This window comes from Watersipora subatra, chromosome 6, assembly GCF_963576615.1.
Source record: "Watersipora subatra chromosome 6, tzWatSuba1.1, whole genome shotgun sequence".
Taxonomy (NCBI): Eukaryota; Metazoa; Bryozoa; class Gymnolaemata; order Cheilostomatida; family Watersiporidae; genus Watersipora; species Watersipora subatra.
Genome location: NC_088713.1, coordinates 30,973,464 through 30,992,101, shown reverse-complemented (window position 1 = coordinate 30,992,101; position 18,638 = coordinate 30,973,464). Strand labels below are relative to the sequence as shown.

General features: G+C 37.9%; 2 protein-coding genes across 3 annotated transcripts in view; one reads left to right on the top strand and one right to left on the bottom strand.

Moving 5' to 3' along the window:
• Positions 1-313: 313 nt before the first annotated feature.
• LOC137398509 (folylpolyglutamate synthase, mitochondrial-like) overlaps positions 314-18,638 on the bottom strand; it is a 61,793-nt gene continuing 43,468 nt past the window's right edge. For both annotated transcript variants that reach the window (XM_068084627.1, XM_068084625.1), the window contains exons 7-12: positions 18,263-18,361; positions 17,631-17,717; positions 4,037-4,192; positions 2,706-2,903; positions 2,043-2,129; positions 314-910 (exon numbers count right to left, since the gene is read on the bottom strand). In XM_068084627.1, the coding sequence (XP_067940728.1) occupies positions 612-910; positions 2,043-2,129; positions 2,706-2,903; positions 4,037-4,192; positions 17,631-17,717; positions 18,263-18,361 (926 nt within the window). In that variant the 3' untranslated portion in view covers positions 314-611. The remainder of the gene's footprint in view (positions 911-2,042; positions 2,130-2,705; positions 2,904-4,036; positions 4,193-17,630; positions 17,718-18,262; positions 18,362-18,638) is intronic.
• LOC137398781 (uncharacterized) lies at positions 10,573-11,226 on the top strand. Its single transcript, XM_068084960.1, has one exon. It carries the CDS (start codon positions 10,573-10,575, stop codon positions 11,224-11,226), a length of 654 nt encoding a protein of 217 aa, XP_067941061.1.

Below are 18,638 nucleotides of genomic sequence, written 5' to 3'. Positions count from 1 at the left end.
ATAAGTCAGCCGTGTCTATAGGTCAGCCGTGTCTATAAGTCAGCCGTGTCTATAGGTCAGTCATGTCTATAAGTCGGCCATGTCTGTAAGTCAGCCATGTCTATAAGTCAGCCGTGTCCATAAGTCGGCCATGTCTATAAGTCAGCCGTGTCTATAATGACAGAAATATAATAACTAAACTTTTCTAGAGGGTGACTTTCATCATGAGCTTCTTCAATTACAGTTGATGTTGATTAGAGGATGGGAAGGAAGAGAGCATTTCATGCATCTTTTAGCCAACTACAGAGCATACATACGGCTACTCTATTCACTCTTCAAGGATAACAAAGCAATTTTCTTCCCGTTGATATGCCAAAAGTAACAAAATAATTTTTAATGCCGACAAATTGTTGAAAATATTAAATACATGTCTATGGAATAAGAAAAGACAACTTCTGAATAGTGACTACACCAGACAAAGTGAATCTGATTTGTTGGATGCACAGAGTGGTAAACGCTAAATGCGCAAATAGCAGGAAGTACCATCAAATTGGAAACTGCCAGAAACACAAAATATGATAAGCATGAAAAATACATAAATATGATGAGCAAAACCAACACAAAAAATTACCCTAACAAATATTTTCTCCTAATATAGCAAAGGAATTTCCAACCAAATACAGACTGCCTGTCACAAACACTTGCAGATGAGTGTCACCCTTTATTTGAGGATATTCAAGAGCCCCCGGTTCTAGCGCATCTGTAGATCTACTGAGCCAAGCTATCGCTGAACTGAGAGTTGGAAATGTGTAGGTGATATGAGACTGCGTATTACAGCTCTGCTGCTTAATCCATGCTTCTTGATGAGTTTTTACAATTGCCATTTGCTCTGAGACATGGCTCCTTCTGTCCGGCACATGGTCAGGATGAGCTATAACAAAATAATATATGGTCAGAACTAGCTATAACAAGATAATATATGGTCAGGACAAGCTATAACAAGATAATATATCGTCAGCACAAGCTATAACATGATAATATATGGTCAGCACTAGCTATAACAAGATAATATACATGTATGGTCAGGACAAGCTATAACAAGATAATATATGGTCAGTACTAGCTATAACAAGATAATATACATGTATGGTCAGGACAAGCTATAACAAGATAATATATGGTCAGTACTAGCTATTACAAGATAATACATGGTCCGGACTAGCTATAACAAGATAATATATGGTCAGCACTAGCTATAACAAGATAATATATGGTCAGCACTAACTATAGCAAGATAATATATGGTCAGAACTAGCTATAACAAGATAATATATGGTCAGGACAAGCTATAACAAGATAATATATGGTCAGCACTAGCTATAACATGATAATATATGGTCAGCACTAGCTATAACAAGATAATATACATGTATGGTCAGGACAAGCTATAACAAGATAATATATGGTCAGCACTAGCGATAACAAGATAATACATGGTCAGGACAAGCTATAACAAGATAATATATGGTCAGCACTAGCTATAACAAGATAATACATGGTCAGGATTAGCTATTACAAGATAATAAATGGTCCGGACTAGCTATAACAAGATAATATATGGTCAGCACTAGCTATAATAAGATAATATATGGTCAGAACTAGCTATAACAAGATAATATATGGTCAGCACTAGCTATAATAAGATAATATATGGTCAGGACTAGCTATAACAAGATAATATATGGCCAGCACAAGCTATAACAAGATAATATATGGTCAGCACCAGCTATAACAAAATAATATATGGTCAGGACTAGCTATAACAAGATAATATATGGTCGGGACTAGCTATAACAAGATAATATATGGTCAGAACTAGCTATAACAAGATAATATATGGTCAGCACTAGCTGTAACAAGATAATATATGGTCAGCACTAGCTATAACAAGATAATACATAGTCAGGACTAGCTATAACAAGATAGTATATGGTCAGCACTAGCTATAACAAGATTATATATGGTCAGCACTAGCTATAACAAGGGTTAGTGTAAGCCTGTACCTGAAGTTATGATATTAGATGCGAAAACAGCGACATCAAAGCAATACTTTGAAAGTGGCAGCAGCATCTCAGTTACGCATCTAGATCCTGCAAAAGTCCCAGAATATTTAAATAAACACAGATGTAATGTAAGGTTAGTTTATCTGGGATAAACACAGATGTAAAGTTAGTTTATCTGGGATAATCACAGATGTAAGGTTAGTTTATCTCGGATAATCACAGATGTAAGGTTAGTTTATCTGGGATAATCACAGATGTAAGGTTAGTTTATCTGGGATAATCACAGATGTAAGGTTAGTTTATCTGGGATAATCACAGATGTAAGATTAGTTTATCTGGGATAATCACAGATGTAAGGTTAGTTTATCTGGGATAATCACAGATGTAAGGTTAGTTTATCTGCGATAGCTAACTTGAGATAAACGATAAAGATAAATAATAAAGATCCCAGATAGATGAGATTTATTTGCTGATCAACAAAGGAAAATTAAATAATTGTTGGGGCAAAACATAGAATATAAAACAGCTCACTGTAGAATCGGGTTCTCCAGCTTGTGACCTCAGCAGGCTGACCTCGGCAACATACAGGTTCAACAAATGCAAATATAAGTATCAGTTTGAATTTGAACTTTTACAGGTTGGCACCTTGTCTACCACTAGTACCTGTTTTATTAAAGAGTAGAGCTGATTTAACTTGTTTCCCTTGACCTTCCAGATTCTCAAGCTCTTTCAGCGATTCAGCAATGAACCAATCGAGTGCGAGCGTAATACTCTCAGGTGTGTGGGCCCCGTCAAAGTAATAGGTAACTCCGTCTCTTTTGACCCTGTGAAACCTTCCTGGCCACTTGCACTCTGCCAGACCTGGAAATACACACTGCCCTTGGTCTCATCAGTGATACTACATGAATTTGGTTCATTTTCTCTCTCCCTAATACGTATAACCAATGATACGCTGTCATCAGTTGTCGACACTGGACATATTAATATCATTCAGGAGTTATCTGCTCTCATAAAAGCAATCATCTTTCTTTGAGCATTCAACTAATGAGTTTGACTTCCTTACACAACCCTTTAGGTTGTGTCACTCTTTCCCAATGGTTACTTCGTAACCTCCATTGATCAATATTTTATGCATAGAAAATGGGCTATAAAGAGTCATATCTGATACATACACAGTCATATCTACATACAAAAAGAAAATATTTACAAATAAGACCTTTATTTTAGATTAGATAGAGCAGCTTTATTTTAGATTAGATAGTGCAGATTTATTTTAGATTAGATAGTGCAACTTTATCTTAGATTAGATAGTGCAGCTTTATTTTAGATTAGATAGTGCAGCTCTATTTTAGATTAGATAGTGCAGATTTATTTTAGATTAGATAGTGCAACTTTATTTTAGATTAGATAGTGCAGCTTTATTTTAGGTTAGATAGTGCAGATTTATTTTAGATAGTGCAGCTTTGTTTTAGATTAGACAGTGCAGATTTATTTTAGATTAGATAGTGCAGCTCTATTTTAGATTAGATAGTGCATATTTATTTTAGATTAGATAGTGCAAATTTTATTTCAGATTAGATAGCGCAGCTTTATTTTAGATTAGATAGCGCAGCTTTATTTTAGATTAGATAGTGCAGCTTTATTTTAGATTAGATACTGCAGCTCTATTTTAGATTAGATAGTGCAACTGATGAAGCAAAATGGTGGTTCACAGAGCATGAGCAGTAAAACACTCAAATATTATCACATTTTACTCCAGAATAATGTTTTCTATCTATTAAAGATAATGCCATTTCTGTTGTCTATGCACCACTCAAAGTGCAGTAAGTCACACTTTCAAGTCCAGTACGTCACACCAAAAGTGAAATAAGTCACACTAAAAGTCCAGTACGTCACACAGTAAATTAAAGGCTTTAAGCGCAGTAAGTTAAAGGCTACAATATAGTGGCAGAAAGAAAGACTTTTGCTGGCTCTGAGGCTGCGCATGAGGTGACCTTTCTTGAAAAGAGGATCCAAAGTCGGCCCAGGGAGTACTGTAGGCACACAGGCTGTTTGACACCACTTCTTCCTGTCTCCCATACGGTCAATGAAAAGCCGAGCTAATTGGACAGCGATGCCTGCATTCAACTGCTGCACTTCTCCATCCACACCTGGCACCGTATCAAACAGAGCAATTAAGAGTTGTGACAACTATAGCAGATGCTCTGATAACGTAAATACCCTTTTATGTAAATGTCACTTGACAAAGACTTATACTCGTATATAGTTTTTGCTTGGTGTTATGTAAGTAATACAATATAACATAATGATTTATATATATATAGATTTTGCTTGGTGTTATGTAAGAGATACCATATAACATAATGATCCCATGACCAAACACGAGCGAACCGATTGGTTGGGAGATTTATGATAAATGCATATGTGCACACAACTTCCGAAAAATGATCTGTTAACGGCCGTTACCAAACCCTTGTACCGAAATATCATCAACAAATTTAACCATTTTTGTGTAGAGTCATTTAAATATAATAATGATACAAAACAAATATAAACATACTTAAATATGCTACCAAGCCTTAGAAAAGTTTCCGCAATATCCTAAAACTAACCCATCTGATCAGATTATACAGATGCAATTAATAATTATAATTAATTATATTAATTAATTATATGCATTATAATTAATGCATATTATACAAAATAATAATATAACTGTGTATAGAATCAATGATGTAACTAATATAATTTGTAGAAAATACCAAATGATAACCGAGATTGATGATTGATTTAATTGAGTCCATTTATTAGCTATAGATAAAAAATCTGAACAGCGATGAGAGATGAACAGATGAGTCTGAATAGGGCAGTATCCTTAAAGGTTGACTTGCAACACAATTCACATTACAGTTATTTGGTATCAAAAGATTCACCAAGTTTTACTATGTTTTGTTGTAAGTGCCAAATATGTGGAAATGTGATTACAAGCTCTTAAAAGCTCAAAAACTAAAAGCGACAGTTTATTAGAATCTCTTTATTTCGATGACGTAACCACGTAATTTGGTCATCGTCTTGTCACGTCTTGTTCTCACGTGAATTAAAGGCCAATAAAAAACTCAATATAAAACTTATCGTAGTACTAGTTTATGACAAACACTTCGGGTTTTACTGAAGACCCCGTATCAAATATAGATGCTCGCTACTTTACAGTTTTATTTCGGCAATATTCAATCGTCATGTCGTTCTCTGATCATGTGACCTACTACTTCGCAAATAATTTTTGCAGCACTTTCCGATTATCACAAGGGACCAACAGGCGCGTCATGATTATCAGACAATAATATGTACTCTTTCGAGCCAAGATTAAAAAGTTTAACGATTTTTTATGGTAAGTTATAAGATATCAGTGCTAAAAGTGACAGCATTACAATGACGATAAAACAGACGCGTAAGAACAATAGACATACTTTTATTGAATGCGTGAAGTATATTTGTGAAAATATTTCGACGAATAAGGTTGCGTGAAAGTGTAAACAGAAACCATCTCTCACAACTACATCACATTTGAGCCATTTTGGAAAGGGAATCCAAACTACGGCGGTCTCGCGTGGCTACGATTTTCCGTTCGTTTTTGAGCTTTTTAGAAAGCTTGTACAGTAATACTTCAACTTACGAGTGCTCCAACGTACGAGAAACGAGATACGAGCCAGCTTTCAAGCAAGTTTTAGCACTAACATACGAGCCATGTTTGAGAAACGAGCACTTGAGTCAGTTGCCAAGTATGCCGGAAGTGTTTTATGAGAACAGAATCACTCTGTATTTTCCAACTGCTCAGGTTATACTTTTGTACCATGTTTTTGTGCGCGATTTCCACTGCAGAATTATGTGAATTAAAAGTACTGTGCGTAGACCAAAAGTTTGTCAGTAAAATGAAAGATAATGCAAAGACTAAGCAAATGATAACAATTGATATTAAACGGAAAATATTAAAAAATATGCGAAATGTGTATGCGTGATTGAGCTAGCTCGGCAATATGACAGAAATACATTCATAATTATCAAACAAAAGGATTATATTCAGGGCATTTAGTTCGCAAAAGGACTAACCATAGTTTCTAAACGGCGCAGCGATCTTCACGACTGCTGATGGCATTGGACAAACAATTGGCCGGTGACAGCGTAACTAAAACGATGCTATGTGAAAAGGCCGGCGCTATCTATCCAAACTGTTTAATAGACATTCGGACAAGTTGGCTAGTGGTCGTGCATTAACCATTTGTGACGACACCTGTATTCGTCCTAGTCGCAACATGTTGCAAGGGCCACAAAGGCAAACGTCCTTAGATAGGTTTATCTTAAAACGGCCAGCTAGTCGTAAAAGTGAAAAAAAAGGAAAACTTTCTCGCTAACCAGCGAGAAACTATGAACGCCGAAGAAATTTTAATTACGTTTAGTTGAAAATGAAAGTTTGGTTTTAGGTTTGCTTCTAAGTTTGTCTTTTAACACTTTGATAAAATCCAAATTTATCAAAGTCAACTGTTGTAACAAAGGATAACTTATATCTCCCCCCTGGCAAATGCGAGTGTTAACTGCTTTTGTATGTATTTAATTTTACATTTTAATTAATCACATTTCCTTTCATTATTTTTTATTTGTTGCTTTTTGAAAGCATGTAGTACGTAAAGACAATAACCAACATGTTCTTTCTGTTACAATATCTTGTTTTGAGTGTTTTATTTGCTTTTTTTAGAGTATGGAAACCAATCAATATATATTTAATTGTTCTATATATAAATAAATTGCACCAACATGCGAGTAAATTGACATACGAGCTCAGTCTCGAAACACATTAAGCTCGTAAGTTGAAGTATGACTGTAATCACCTTTCCACATATTTTGCACCTACAGCAGAACAGAGTAAGACATGGTGAATTTTTTCATATCAAATAACGGTAATGTGAATTTTGTTGCAAGTCAACCTTTAAGAATCCCATAGTTAGCCTTAAGAATCCCATAGTTAGCCTTAAGAATCCATAGTTATCCTTAAAGCACATAAGTTACATAATTTTTTTATCAAATATTTCAATACATCAGAGTCTTGGCTTTCGAATGAGCTATTGTTTGTCATAGTGAGACAGACATTGGTTGGTGTTTATAGGATTTTCCAAGAGCTGTACCGCGAAAAAGTTTACTGGCAGTCTCGAAAATTGTGATGTCACAATTCTCATATTCGTTGTTGTGTGCTCTTACCGCTTATTTATCAACTACGAAAGTGATGATAATGACGCTAGTGGCACGCGAAGGTAGGACAACTCCAGAGAACGAATGAAGATGACAAAGGAATCAGGGTCATTAGTTCTCCATGTACATATTATTTCTATGATAAGTACCTCAGACTCCAAGAACCATACTATATTTTCCTGATGATATTATGCACTAGCTCTTTATTTTTAATGCGATGTTAAGGATGACGACTGAGCCTAATTAATTTCAAGCATTGCGTGATCTCGCGAAAGTGCGATTGACATTTAGTACTAGGGCCACGCAACCGCAACCGCAGGTCATAATTTAATTTAATGTGATTTTATTACCTTTATCAACGACAGTACATTTATTGAAGCATAATTAATTAACCCAAAACATGTGTTTGTATTGGTCGGGCGTTAGCACGATCGCGGCCATTGTTGATTATCTAGAATCTTAGTTTATTATTAGCCCTCTCACCCCTAAAACGCAGCCTCAATGGCAGCGAAAGGGATCGACGACCTAAGGCTAAATGAGAATTATGACGCTACATTTTGAGTACCTGAACCAAGTAGTTTTTTTGCGGGATGTACTTTTGACATCCCGTTTTTCATAGTTCTATTATTCTTTGTGTATTGAATATAGGCTCATTCGAAAGCCAAGACTCTGATGTATTGAAATATATATACAAAAATTATGTAATTTATGTGCTTTAAGAATCCCATGGTTAGCCTTAAAAATCCCATAGTTAGCTTTAAGAATCCCAGAATTATCCTTAAGAATCCCATAGTTATCCTTAAGAATCCCATAGTTAGCCTTAAGAATCTATAGTTATCCTTAAGAATCCCATAGTTAGCCTTAAGAATCCCATAGTTAGCCTTAAGAATCCCATAGCTTTAAAATATCATTCCTTCTCATGCCACACTTGGGAGAGAAAATGATGTTTAGCGGTATCTACTATATAAACGGCAATCGTTGTCTGTCTGATTGATTGCCTGCCTTATAGAGTACCGTACTTTTCCGACTATTAGCCGCTACTAGGTATCTAGGGCGCGTTAACGGGATTATCCGGTTAGTACACGCCTCTACTATACATAACCTATTCATCGTAGGGATGAACGATAAATACTGATATGCTAATATTGTATCTTTAGGAGTTGTTTTCTCGATATGTTGAGTTACCGATAACTTCCGAATATTGGTGATGCGATAGATTATAGAGCAGTCTTTCCTTTTTCGATTCGGTCGTACGAAGCAAACTTAATTAATTTGAGTAAGTAGTAAAATTAAATTAGTAGTAAATATTAGCAGTGAATTAAATAAAATTTACTACACCATAAATAAATTAATGAGTAGTAAATTACATCTAATTAATATTTACTGCCAACGTGTACTGGGAAGGTCATAAACTGCGTAATCTAGCTAAAATTAGAAAGCGGAGGTAGTCTAGAATCTTGATATTCTACCAAACGACATGGTCAGTCTAACTCAACATCTTTTCTACTATTGCGTCTCAGGCTAGAACTTCCAGGTTTAAGGAAAGATCCAATAAGATTGTTACACGCTGGCAGGGAGTCTCTAACTAACCTGAGGTGGGAGATTCGGAGGACAAAAAGGTATTCTTTTGGAGTTCGGACTTCCAACGCGGTGGACACACTGGGATCGAGATCAACTCAATAACGCTATTTGAATTATAGGAAATTTAAACTCAAGGTACTTTGAATTATTGCATTTATCAGTAATCGTGATTGATTGAGATAGCTACGCTAAGTTTGGTATACTGTTGTTATAGCATTGCCTTAGTTATAAAACCAGTAAAAGGAGCTATAGCAATATCGTAGATTTTGCCAACATGTTAACAAGCACTGCTATGCAAAAAAATTGTATCTATACATTGTGCATTTTAATTATCTGTGTAATCACAAAAATCAGAATCGGCTATCATATCATCGGCTATCAACATAAATAGTTATTTGTTTTTTAACTCGGACGCAATTAATGAACTCGCACAAAAAAGGTTCGTTTTTAAGTTGGAAATTCTCAAACAAAGATTTAACATTAAATTTTAGACCAATTTTATAGAGACATCTTAGGACAACACTGTCACTACCATAAAAGTCCTAAAGATCGTTGGTTATGTTATCAACGAATAATAAAATTGCTGGGAAAGTCGCAAATATGCGTCTACGGCGGTCGACCTTAGAACACGCATAAATGAGTCTACTTCACTGAAAGGGTTAAAAATGTTGGATTTGCCACTGTTTGTGATAGTAAACATGTTCATTTCCTTCCGCAGCTGAGTTATTTTTACTTATTTTCCAGCTACGAGTACTGCAGAACTACGGCTACTACAGAACTTGCACGGGTACTGCTACTGCGTTTTACCTACTAAATTTCTACTTCAAAAAGGTAAACACTTCTCATTCAATGTTGTATTGTCTATGAATTGCCACACATCCACTAGCTAAAAACGTTGGATTTGCCACTGTTCGTGATAGTAAACATGTTCATTTCCTTCCGCACCTGAGTTACTTCTACTTTTTTTTCAGCCACGAGTACTACAGAACTACAGCTACTACAGAACTTGCACGGGCACTCCGAGTATTGTGATAGGCGTCGGTGAGAAGAAAGCGAGCAGCGTATATTACAAAAAAGCACACCATCTTATTCACTTTTAGAAACGCTTGAAGCAGTACAATGCCTCCCAAAAAGCCAACTGCCCAAACGCAAGAACAGATTGATTCCCGTAGAGAAAGAGACCGAATTCGCAAAGCAGCAGCTAGACGAGCAGAAACTGCAGAGCAAACACAGCTACGCCTACAACGAAACAGAATAGCAGCTGCTAGAACAGTAGAAACCGCTGAACAAACACAGGTACATCGAGAGCAGGCCGGAATAGATGCTGCAGCTGCTAGAAGTGCAGACTGCTGAGCCGACCCAGCAGCGACTCCCACGGCAAGATACACTAACTACAGCAACTGCTTGGCCGCCACAACCTACCAGGCGCCGTGCATGGGCAGAAAACTTTGCATTTGACTACAATCCTGTAACACAGTATAGGGCCCATCAGAAATTTTTTATGGGACGAATGTCTAAAAAATGTTCCAGATGTAATGCCTTATGTTGGAAAGATGAGAGGCCAGGCATTTGTTGCAACAATGGGAAAGTTCGCCTACGACCACTCTCTGAGGATATTCCACCTGTATTGACCCACCTATTCCAAAATGCAAATCCTGATTCTGAACATTTTTTGGGGAATATACGAAAATATAACAGCTGTTTTCAAATGACATCATTTGGAGCTAAAACCATTGATGAGCCTGGATTTAACCTAAATTTCAAGGTTCAGGGTCAAGTCTACCATTTGATTGGATCCTTGCTTCCGATACCGGGTGAGCAACCACAGTTCCTGCAAATCTATTTCATGGGTGACCAGCAGGCAGAGGCAGAACGTCGGCGTGGTATTGTTGAAGGAGTGCGATTAAACGTAATCCGTGAGCTGCAGGATGTTCTACACAAGCAAAATAAATATGTGCGTGATTTCAAAACTGCTCGGGAGAGGCTGCCTGAAAACACGGATGACTTGCGAATTGTCATTCATGCTGACAAACACCCTGTTGGAGAGCATGAAAGAAGATTCAATGCTCCTGTCATAAATGAAGTTGCCATTCAAATAGTTGGACAGCAGTTTGAAAGGCGGGATATTGTTTTGCAGTTACGCAGCAATGAACTGCAGAGGATATCTGAGACGCACAGAGCATATGACGCCCTGCAGTATCCACTCATTTTCTGGCGAGGTGACGATGGCTACAACTTTCAGCTGCGACAGACTGACATTCGCACAGGAGAGCCAGGTACACGAAAGGTTTCTGCTATAGATTTTTATGCTAGCAGGCTGATGGTTCGTGATGGTAGCTTCAACTACATTCACAGGTGCTGAAAGCTGTTTTTGCAGTTTGCAGTTGATATGTACGCTAAAATTGAAATTGAAAGACTTAGCTTTATCCGCCACCATCAGACACGGCTAAGAGCCGATGACTACATCCATCTGCGTGATGCAGTGGCTGATGATCGCAATGCAAACCAACTAGGTAATGTGGTGATTTTACCTTCGTCTTTTACTGGTGGCCCGCGCTACATGCATGAGCGTACGCAGGATGCCATGACATATGTGCGACATTACGGCAGACCAGACCTCTTCATCACATTTACCTGCAACAGCAAATGGGATGAGATTTCCAATGAATTGCTGCTTGGTCAGCAAAGCTATGACAGACACGATGTGGTTGCAAGAGTGTTTCACCTAAAACTAAAGCAACTAATGGATTACATCACCACCGGTGCAATATTTGGCGCTGTGCGATGCCATATGTACACCATTGAATGGCAAAAACGTGGACTCCCTCATGCACACATTCTAATTTGGTTATGCGATCGCATCAGGCCAGAACAGGTTGATTGTGTCATTTCTGCAGAAATACCAAATCGAGTGGAAGACCCCGAGCTATTCGAAATTGTCACCAAGCACATGGTACATGGTCCATGTGGCCAGGTAAACCCCGGTTCATCCTGCATGAAAGACGGCACATGTACCAAGAAGTACCCTAAGGCTCTCATTAAAGACACAGTTACCGGCATAGATGGGTATCCATTGTATCGTCGTCGTTCCGCTGATGATGGAGGTTTCACCAAACAACACACATTGCGAGCTGTTGGAGAGGCCTACGACATCACTTTGGACAATAAATGTATAGTGCCTTACTGCCCTTTGCTGTCCATAGTATTCAATGCGCACATGAATGTCGAATTTTGCAACTCAGTGAAGTCCATCAAATACATTTGCAAATATGTCAACAAGGGTAAGGATCAAGCAGTGTTCGGCTTGGAAAGAGATGGAGCACAGGTTGATGAAGTAGCTCGCTATGAGAGTGGAAGGTACATCAGTGCAAATGAAGCAATGTGGCGCATCTTCAGTCTCCCCATTCATGCACGACACCCGACTGTTCAGCATCTGAGTGTCCATCTTGAGAATGGCCAGAGAGTGTATTTCACTGAAGCAAATCTTCAGCAACAACTTCAAGAACCACGTGACACTACCCTTACAGCCTTTTTCAAGCTTTGTACACTTGATGATTTTGCCAGGACGCTTCTGTACTGCCGATTGCCAGCCTATTACACCTTGGACGCATCCACAAAATGCTGGAAGAGACGAGTTCATGGAGCTGCAGTGCCTGATCATCCTGGCATATATCAAACTGATGCCCTAGCACGAGTATACACTGTTCACCCCAACAATCGTGAATATTTCTTTCTTCGAATCATGCTGCATCACGTGGTTGGCCCAATGTCCTTTCAGCATTTAAGAACTGTTGAAGGGCATGTCTGTGCTACTTTCCATGAAGCATGCAGGCGTTTGGGGCTATTGGAAGATGATGCACAGTGGAGGGAGGCCTTGGAAGAAGCTGCAACTGTACGGTCACCTGCCCAACTGCGCAAGTTGTTTGCTATTATGTTAAGCACCTGCCAGCTTTCTCACCCTCTTCAGCTGTGGCAAGAGTTTAAGGAACATTTGGCTGAAGACATCCTGTTTCATGAGCGACAACTGCTTCAGGATCAACAACTGCAGCTTACAGATAGAATGTTCAATATTGCTCTTATATTTATCGAGGACCAAGTGCTCGAGGTCACAAACAACAACCTCTCAGTTTATGGACTTCCCAGGCCTGTTAGAGTGGAGCAACCTGTTGTTTGCAGGGAAACATTACGCGAAACAGCGTATGACCGTGAAGAGCTTCGTCGCTATGTTGAAACCAATGAACCGCTGCTGCTGAAAGAGCAAAAAGCTGCATATAACACGGTTTTGGAGAAAATTGAACATAACAGTGGCGGTGTGATGTTTCTTCACGCACCAGGTGGGACCGGCAAAACCTTCGTCACTAGTCTTATATTGGCGAAAGTACGAGAGTCTGGAAAAATTGCTTTGGCTGTTGCTTCATCTGGTATTGCAGCTACCTTACTCCCTTGTGGCCGCACTGTGCATTCAGCACTGAAACTGCCTCTTAATCTGGCCAGAACTGAGAATCCTGTGTGCAATATCAAAAAGAACAGCGGAACTACCCAACTTCTGCATTGATGTGTTCTGTGTGGGATGAGTGCACAATGTCGCACAAGCTCGCATTTGAAGCTCTAAATCTTACACTAAAGGACTTGCGTGAAAATAATAGACTTTTCGGTGGGGTAACTCTTTTACTTTCTGGAGATTTTCGCCAAACACTGCCTGTCATACAAAGAGGCACACCCGCTGATGAGATAAATGCATGTATCAAAGCATCATTTTTGTGGCCGTTCGTTGTGCAGCTGCATTTGACAAGAAACATGCGTGCCGCTATTCTTGGCGACGAAACAAGTGCACATTTCGCTGCTGGACTGCTGCGTATTGGTGAAGGGCGTTTGCCTGTCAGTGCTGAGGATGGTTTGGTGTCACTTGATGGCTACGGCACTTTTGTGGATTCAACCAAAGAACTTCAGGAGAACGTTTACCCTAATCTGCGACAGAGGTTCCAAGATGTTGATTGGTTATCTGAGCGAGCTATTCTTTGCCCCCGGAATGATGCAGCTGCTGCCATAAACTCACAGCTTTTAGCCCAACTAATTGGCAATTCAAAAACCTTCACTTCTGTTGATACGTCGTTGACTGATGACGCTGCTGTAGAATATCCTGTGGAATTCTTAAACTCACTGGACTTGCCCGGACTTCCTGCTCATAAATTGCAGCTAAAGATAGGAACACCGATCATGCTTCTTCGCAACCTCAATCCTCCAAAGTTATGTAATGGCACTCGGCTAATTGTTGCGCAAATGTTTTCGCACGTAATTCAGGCCGAAATCATTTCAGCATCTGGTAGAGGAGAATACGTTTTTATTCCAAGGATCCCAATTATTCCAACCGATCTACCATTTGAATTTAAAAGGATTCAGTTCCCCATCAGAGTCTGCTTCGCTACGACCATCAACAAGTCGCAAGGTCAGTCCCTCAAAGTAGCTGGTATCGACTTACTGTCCCCCTGCTTTAGCCATGGCCAGCTGTACGTTGCCTGCTCAAGAGTAGGCACAAGCCGAAAACTGTATATTCATACACCCGACAGAAAAACCAAAAATGTTGTCTATCCACAAGTGTTGCATTGATTAACATTGTCTTATTGTTATGTCATGCTTGCATTAAATTAACATTATATTATTATTGTGTCATGCAATGTTCTTCGTGTACTGCTATACCTACTTATTAATTTTCATGCATTTGTTTTCCTTATTGTGTCTCATAAAAAGGCTATCATGTTGGCGTTATGTTTTATTATTGTAAGGTGCTAATGCTGTATCTGCCTTGACATCGTACTGTCTGTCCTGTTATACATGTAAATTTTACTGATAAATTTTATTAACACAACCACATTACTGCAGCACTGTTTGTATATACCATGTCAAAACACAGGCTATAATAGACGAAGAACTGGTGAGCCATGATTAGTGTTAGAAGTCTCCATTCGATGTAGAACTGTAGAAGTCATGTATAGTGCATGTAGATGTCTCCGTTCAATAAATGCTGGCGATAGCTCAGCAGTGCAATAGCAAAATATTTTGTAGAATTTCTTATAACACGCACAATTTTTCAATACTGCCAGTTTGAACAGTTTCAGTTCGCCTAGCAATGTCAATTTAATTATCAGTTCTCTGTACAAAAATAGGACAACTCCCATTTTAGTGGTTTGAGACTGATGCATTGTAGACTAGCTGTAAAACGCATTGCAGATTTCCATTGTTCTCCCCAAAATGATTGACATGTATGACTGCGTATGCTGTCTGATCGGCCCAACAATTTCAGTAGACTGCATAGTTGGAGTTGTTTTACAGTATGAAAGACAACTCTCAATAAACCTCTTGCTGTACAAGAATCTGATCCCGTTGACGGGTAATGCAGCTAGTTTCTTATATATAATAGTACTGTGGCAGTCTAGCGTGATCGTCACCCTGTCATGTCATGTCATGTAGCCATAATTATTGAGATACAAAAGAGTGGGTGAGTGGTCAGAGTACAGGTCTAGCATGCCAAAAACTGTGAGTTCCATTTCCATATGATGTAATCTTTTTTCAATCGTCAACCAAGGCTTCGGACAAACAGTCAGACACGACTCTTATTATAGTAAATACTAGCTGCGCTACCCGGCATTGCCCGGGTAATAAATAAGTCTCTGCTGAGAACATAGCTATAACAACATTTGTGATTCTAAAATTGATTTCCATTTAATATATAGCATCATTTCCCATTCTAACTTTCAAACTACATATCATGAGAGGAGTGTTTTGTGTAGTTGAAATAAATTTAGAGAGAAAAAAACTAAAGACTGTCAAACTTTGTCAAACAACTTTAAAACTTCATATCATGAAGAAAATGTTTCGTGCAGGCTTTAGATGTAACAGTGAAATAATTAGCAAGTACTTAAAGTTACTTACATAAAGTACTTACAAGTTACTTACATAAAGTACTTAAAGATACTTACATAAAGTACTTACAAGTTACTTACATAAAGTACTTAAAGTTACTTGCATAAAGTACTTACAAGTTACTTACATAAAGTACATACAAGTTACTTACATAAAGTACTTACAAGTTACTTACATAAAGTACTTACAAGTTACTTACATAAGGTACTTACAAGTTACTTACATAAGGTACTTACAAGTTACTTACATAAAGTACTTACAAGTTAAATTAAGTTTTTTTGCTACGATTACAATAAAAGATTATCCGGTAATGATACAATTAATATGAACAGAGAAAACAAAATAAAAATCCTGAATATTTTGAATTAATAATAACAATTCTTGCATAGAAGTGTGTATAAAAAAGGTTACTGTTCCACCAGCAGCTATCCATCAAAACATCAAATCCTACTGCCTCTCAACAAATATAAAAATGAAAATGGGACTGTCTTTGTCTGATTGAACGGTGAGAAAATTTAGAAGCTCTTTCTATGGAGACGATATACTTGTCCGCGTGAGAAGACCTGGCCTTGAGTCCAGATATAGTAATTGAACCTTACGAAAAATGTTTCTTAACCCTTTGGCGGGCGAATTTTCAAAACTAAATCAGACTCCGATGGGCGAATTAATTTTCCAAAAAATGAATTTTTTTAAAAGGTGCATACACTTTTCTGTGTGTTATTATATGTCTATGTTTAAAGGTGCATATGTATACATGTATATTTCCAAAGGCATATATATATTATAAACAAATAAAAATGTATAACATAAAATATATGCTTTTCATAATAATTGTCTATTTAAGAATGATATTTTCGAAAGCATTCTCCTTTACAAAGGCCCACATCACAGTCTTTGCACCATGTACTTATTCTTGTGACAAAGAGCTCCCACAAAAATGTACTTCCTGGATTGACAGGCTCAAAAAACTTTTCAAAATGCTCTACTGGTTGAGCATCTACTGGAGTAAATGCTGGGCCTGTCACTGCTCTAAACTGCTGAATTGTAGGAGATTTATCTACGTTTATGTTGGTTATATTCTTCCAGGCACTGGCATCACTCCTACTCACATCCTCATCATTACTGCTACCAGCCTTTTCATCACTGTCACTTCCAGATGTAAAGTCATTCCAAATACACAATTCAAACCTGATTCACTGTCATCTCTTGCTACTAAATCTAAAAAGTCACTGTCAGCTCTGAATCTCTTAGTAATTTCGGTACTAGTACTTGCTTTATTAGAATAATCTCAGGAGGTTCTTTTAGAATTCGCCATGACGGTAAACTAAAGTCAAACTCTCAAAAAATTCGGTAAATAAAAGCGAAAACCGAAGCAAGAAAAATAAAAGTTAATAAATTATTTAGACAATTTTCTAATTTTTTTTGAAAGTTTATTTATTCATCACTGCTAAAAACGATCATTTTTTTTCAAACCTTAAAGTCAATTTTTGAGGCTAACCGAAACTACTATATCGTAGCTTGCTATTGGTAAAAAAAGTAAACAAAAACGGCATTTAGCTAACCAGAAACTGCAATAATAAAATACGTTATCGAAACAACAAAAACGTCGCACTGCCCATTAGCAGCCGTATCGCAAAGCGACAAAAACGTCGCTCTGCCCGCGAAAGGGTTAATAGGGACATCGTAACGCATAGCCGCATCGGTAAAATAATCGGCTTGCGCTATAGCCAAAGTGGCAGACAGACATACTTTGAAAAATATACATATCGATTGTTAAATATCAAGTCTTTTAATAAAGAGGTAAAATAGTGAATCGCTGAAAGCTTGTCTACGAGCTAGACTTACCTAACGTTGTATTGATGGGTGAGGCAATGTATAGCGGACAACCAACCTCAGAGGCGCAGCTAGACAAAATCTGATTGGCTGATGGGTCTGCAATAAACACCGCAGTAGAGAGTAAAACACTTGCTGATAACGTAATTCATCGACGGTATTTCCAAAATATTTGACCGAACAATAGAAGCCATGCTTCATGATCAGCAAAGTAGAGTTCTAGTCGAAGTAGCTTAGACGGATTGAATCAATTTGAAAACATGGTAAAACCATAGAGTTGAACCACACCTAAGTATTCCTCTATTGTGACTTTTACCCAGCGAATGATACAACTTCAACCTTATACTATCTTCGAAATAAAACAAGAAACAAAATCGTTTACAATATAGAAAAGCCGCTTGTAGTTTTGGGCCAAACAGTACAGCTTCAATTTGAGAGCCTGCACTAGATCGCAAATACGTCAGTCAGTGTTATTTGTAACATCATCCCAGCATGGCCATTGTCAGAATCTTCAATTTAAAGTTTTGTACACAGCCGAGCAGGTGGCCTGTTAACATATTGCATTGGCAAACGGGTTCATTTTTCAACGCATGACATTGCCTAGCAGGTATTTGTATATCCTAATTCGAATGATAAGATTGAACCTGGTTGATTGATGGTCACAGCTGGTACACCAGGTTTAAATATTCCAGCCTTTTGCCAGGCAATCTCCTCTATGGTATTCCCAAGTATATTTGTGTGATCTGCAAAAAGACAATTGCCGTTTGCTGCCAGTCAAGGGAAGAAAACTTGAACTACGATAAAGATATAGCTCGTAGAATATTCTAGCGATTATAGTAAGAGGAAATCTTACCTTATAGAAAGTTTATGGTTAGGTTTATGGTTAGTTATTAACTGACCATTCGCTCACAAAATTATTGCATTACAAACTCTAATAATATTTTTAGGTCGCAAACATTGGCCAAAATGTCAACAGGAAATATGATGAAAAAAAATTACATTAAAATGGCTTTTGCACTA

Coding starts and splice junctions, on each gene's coding strand:
- LOC137398781 (XM_068084960.1), top strand. CDS start 10,573: ATGACATCATTTGGAGCTAAAACCATTGATGAGCCTGGATTTAACCTA.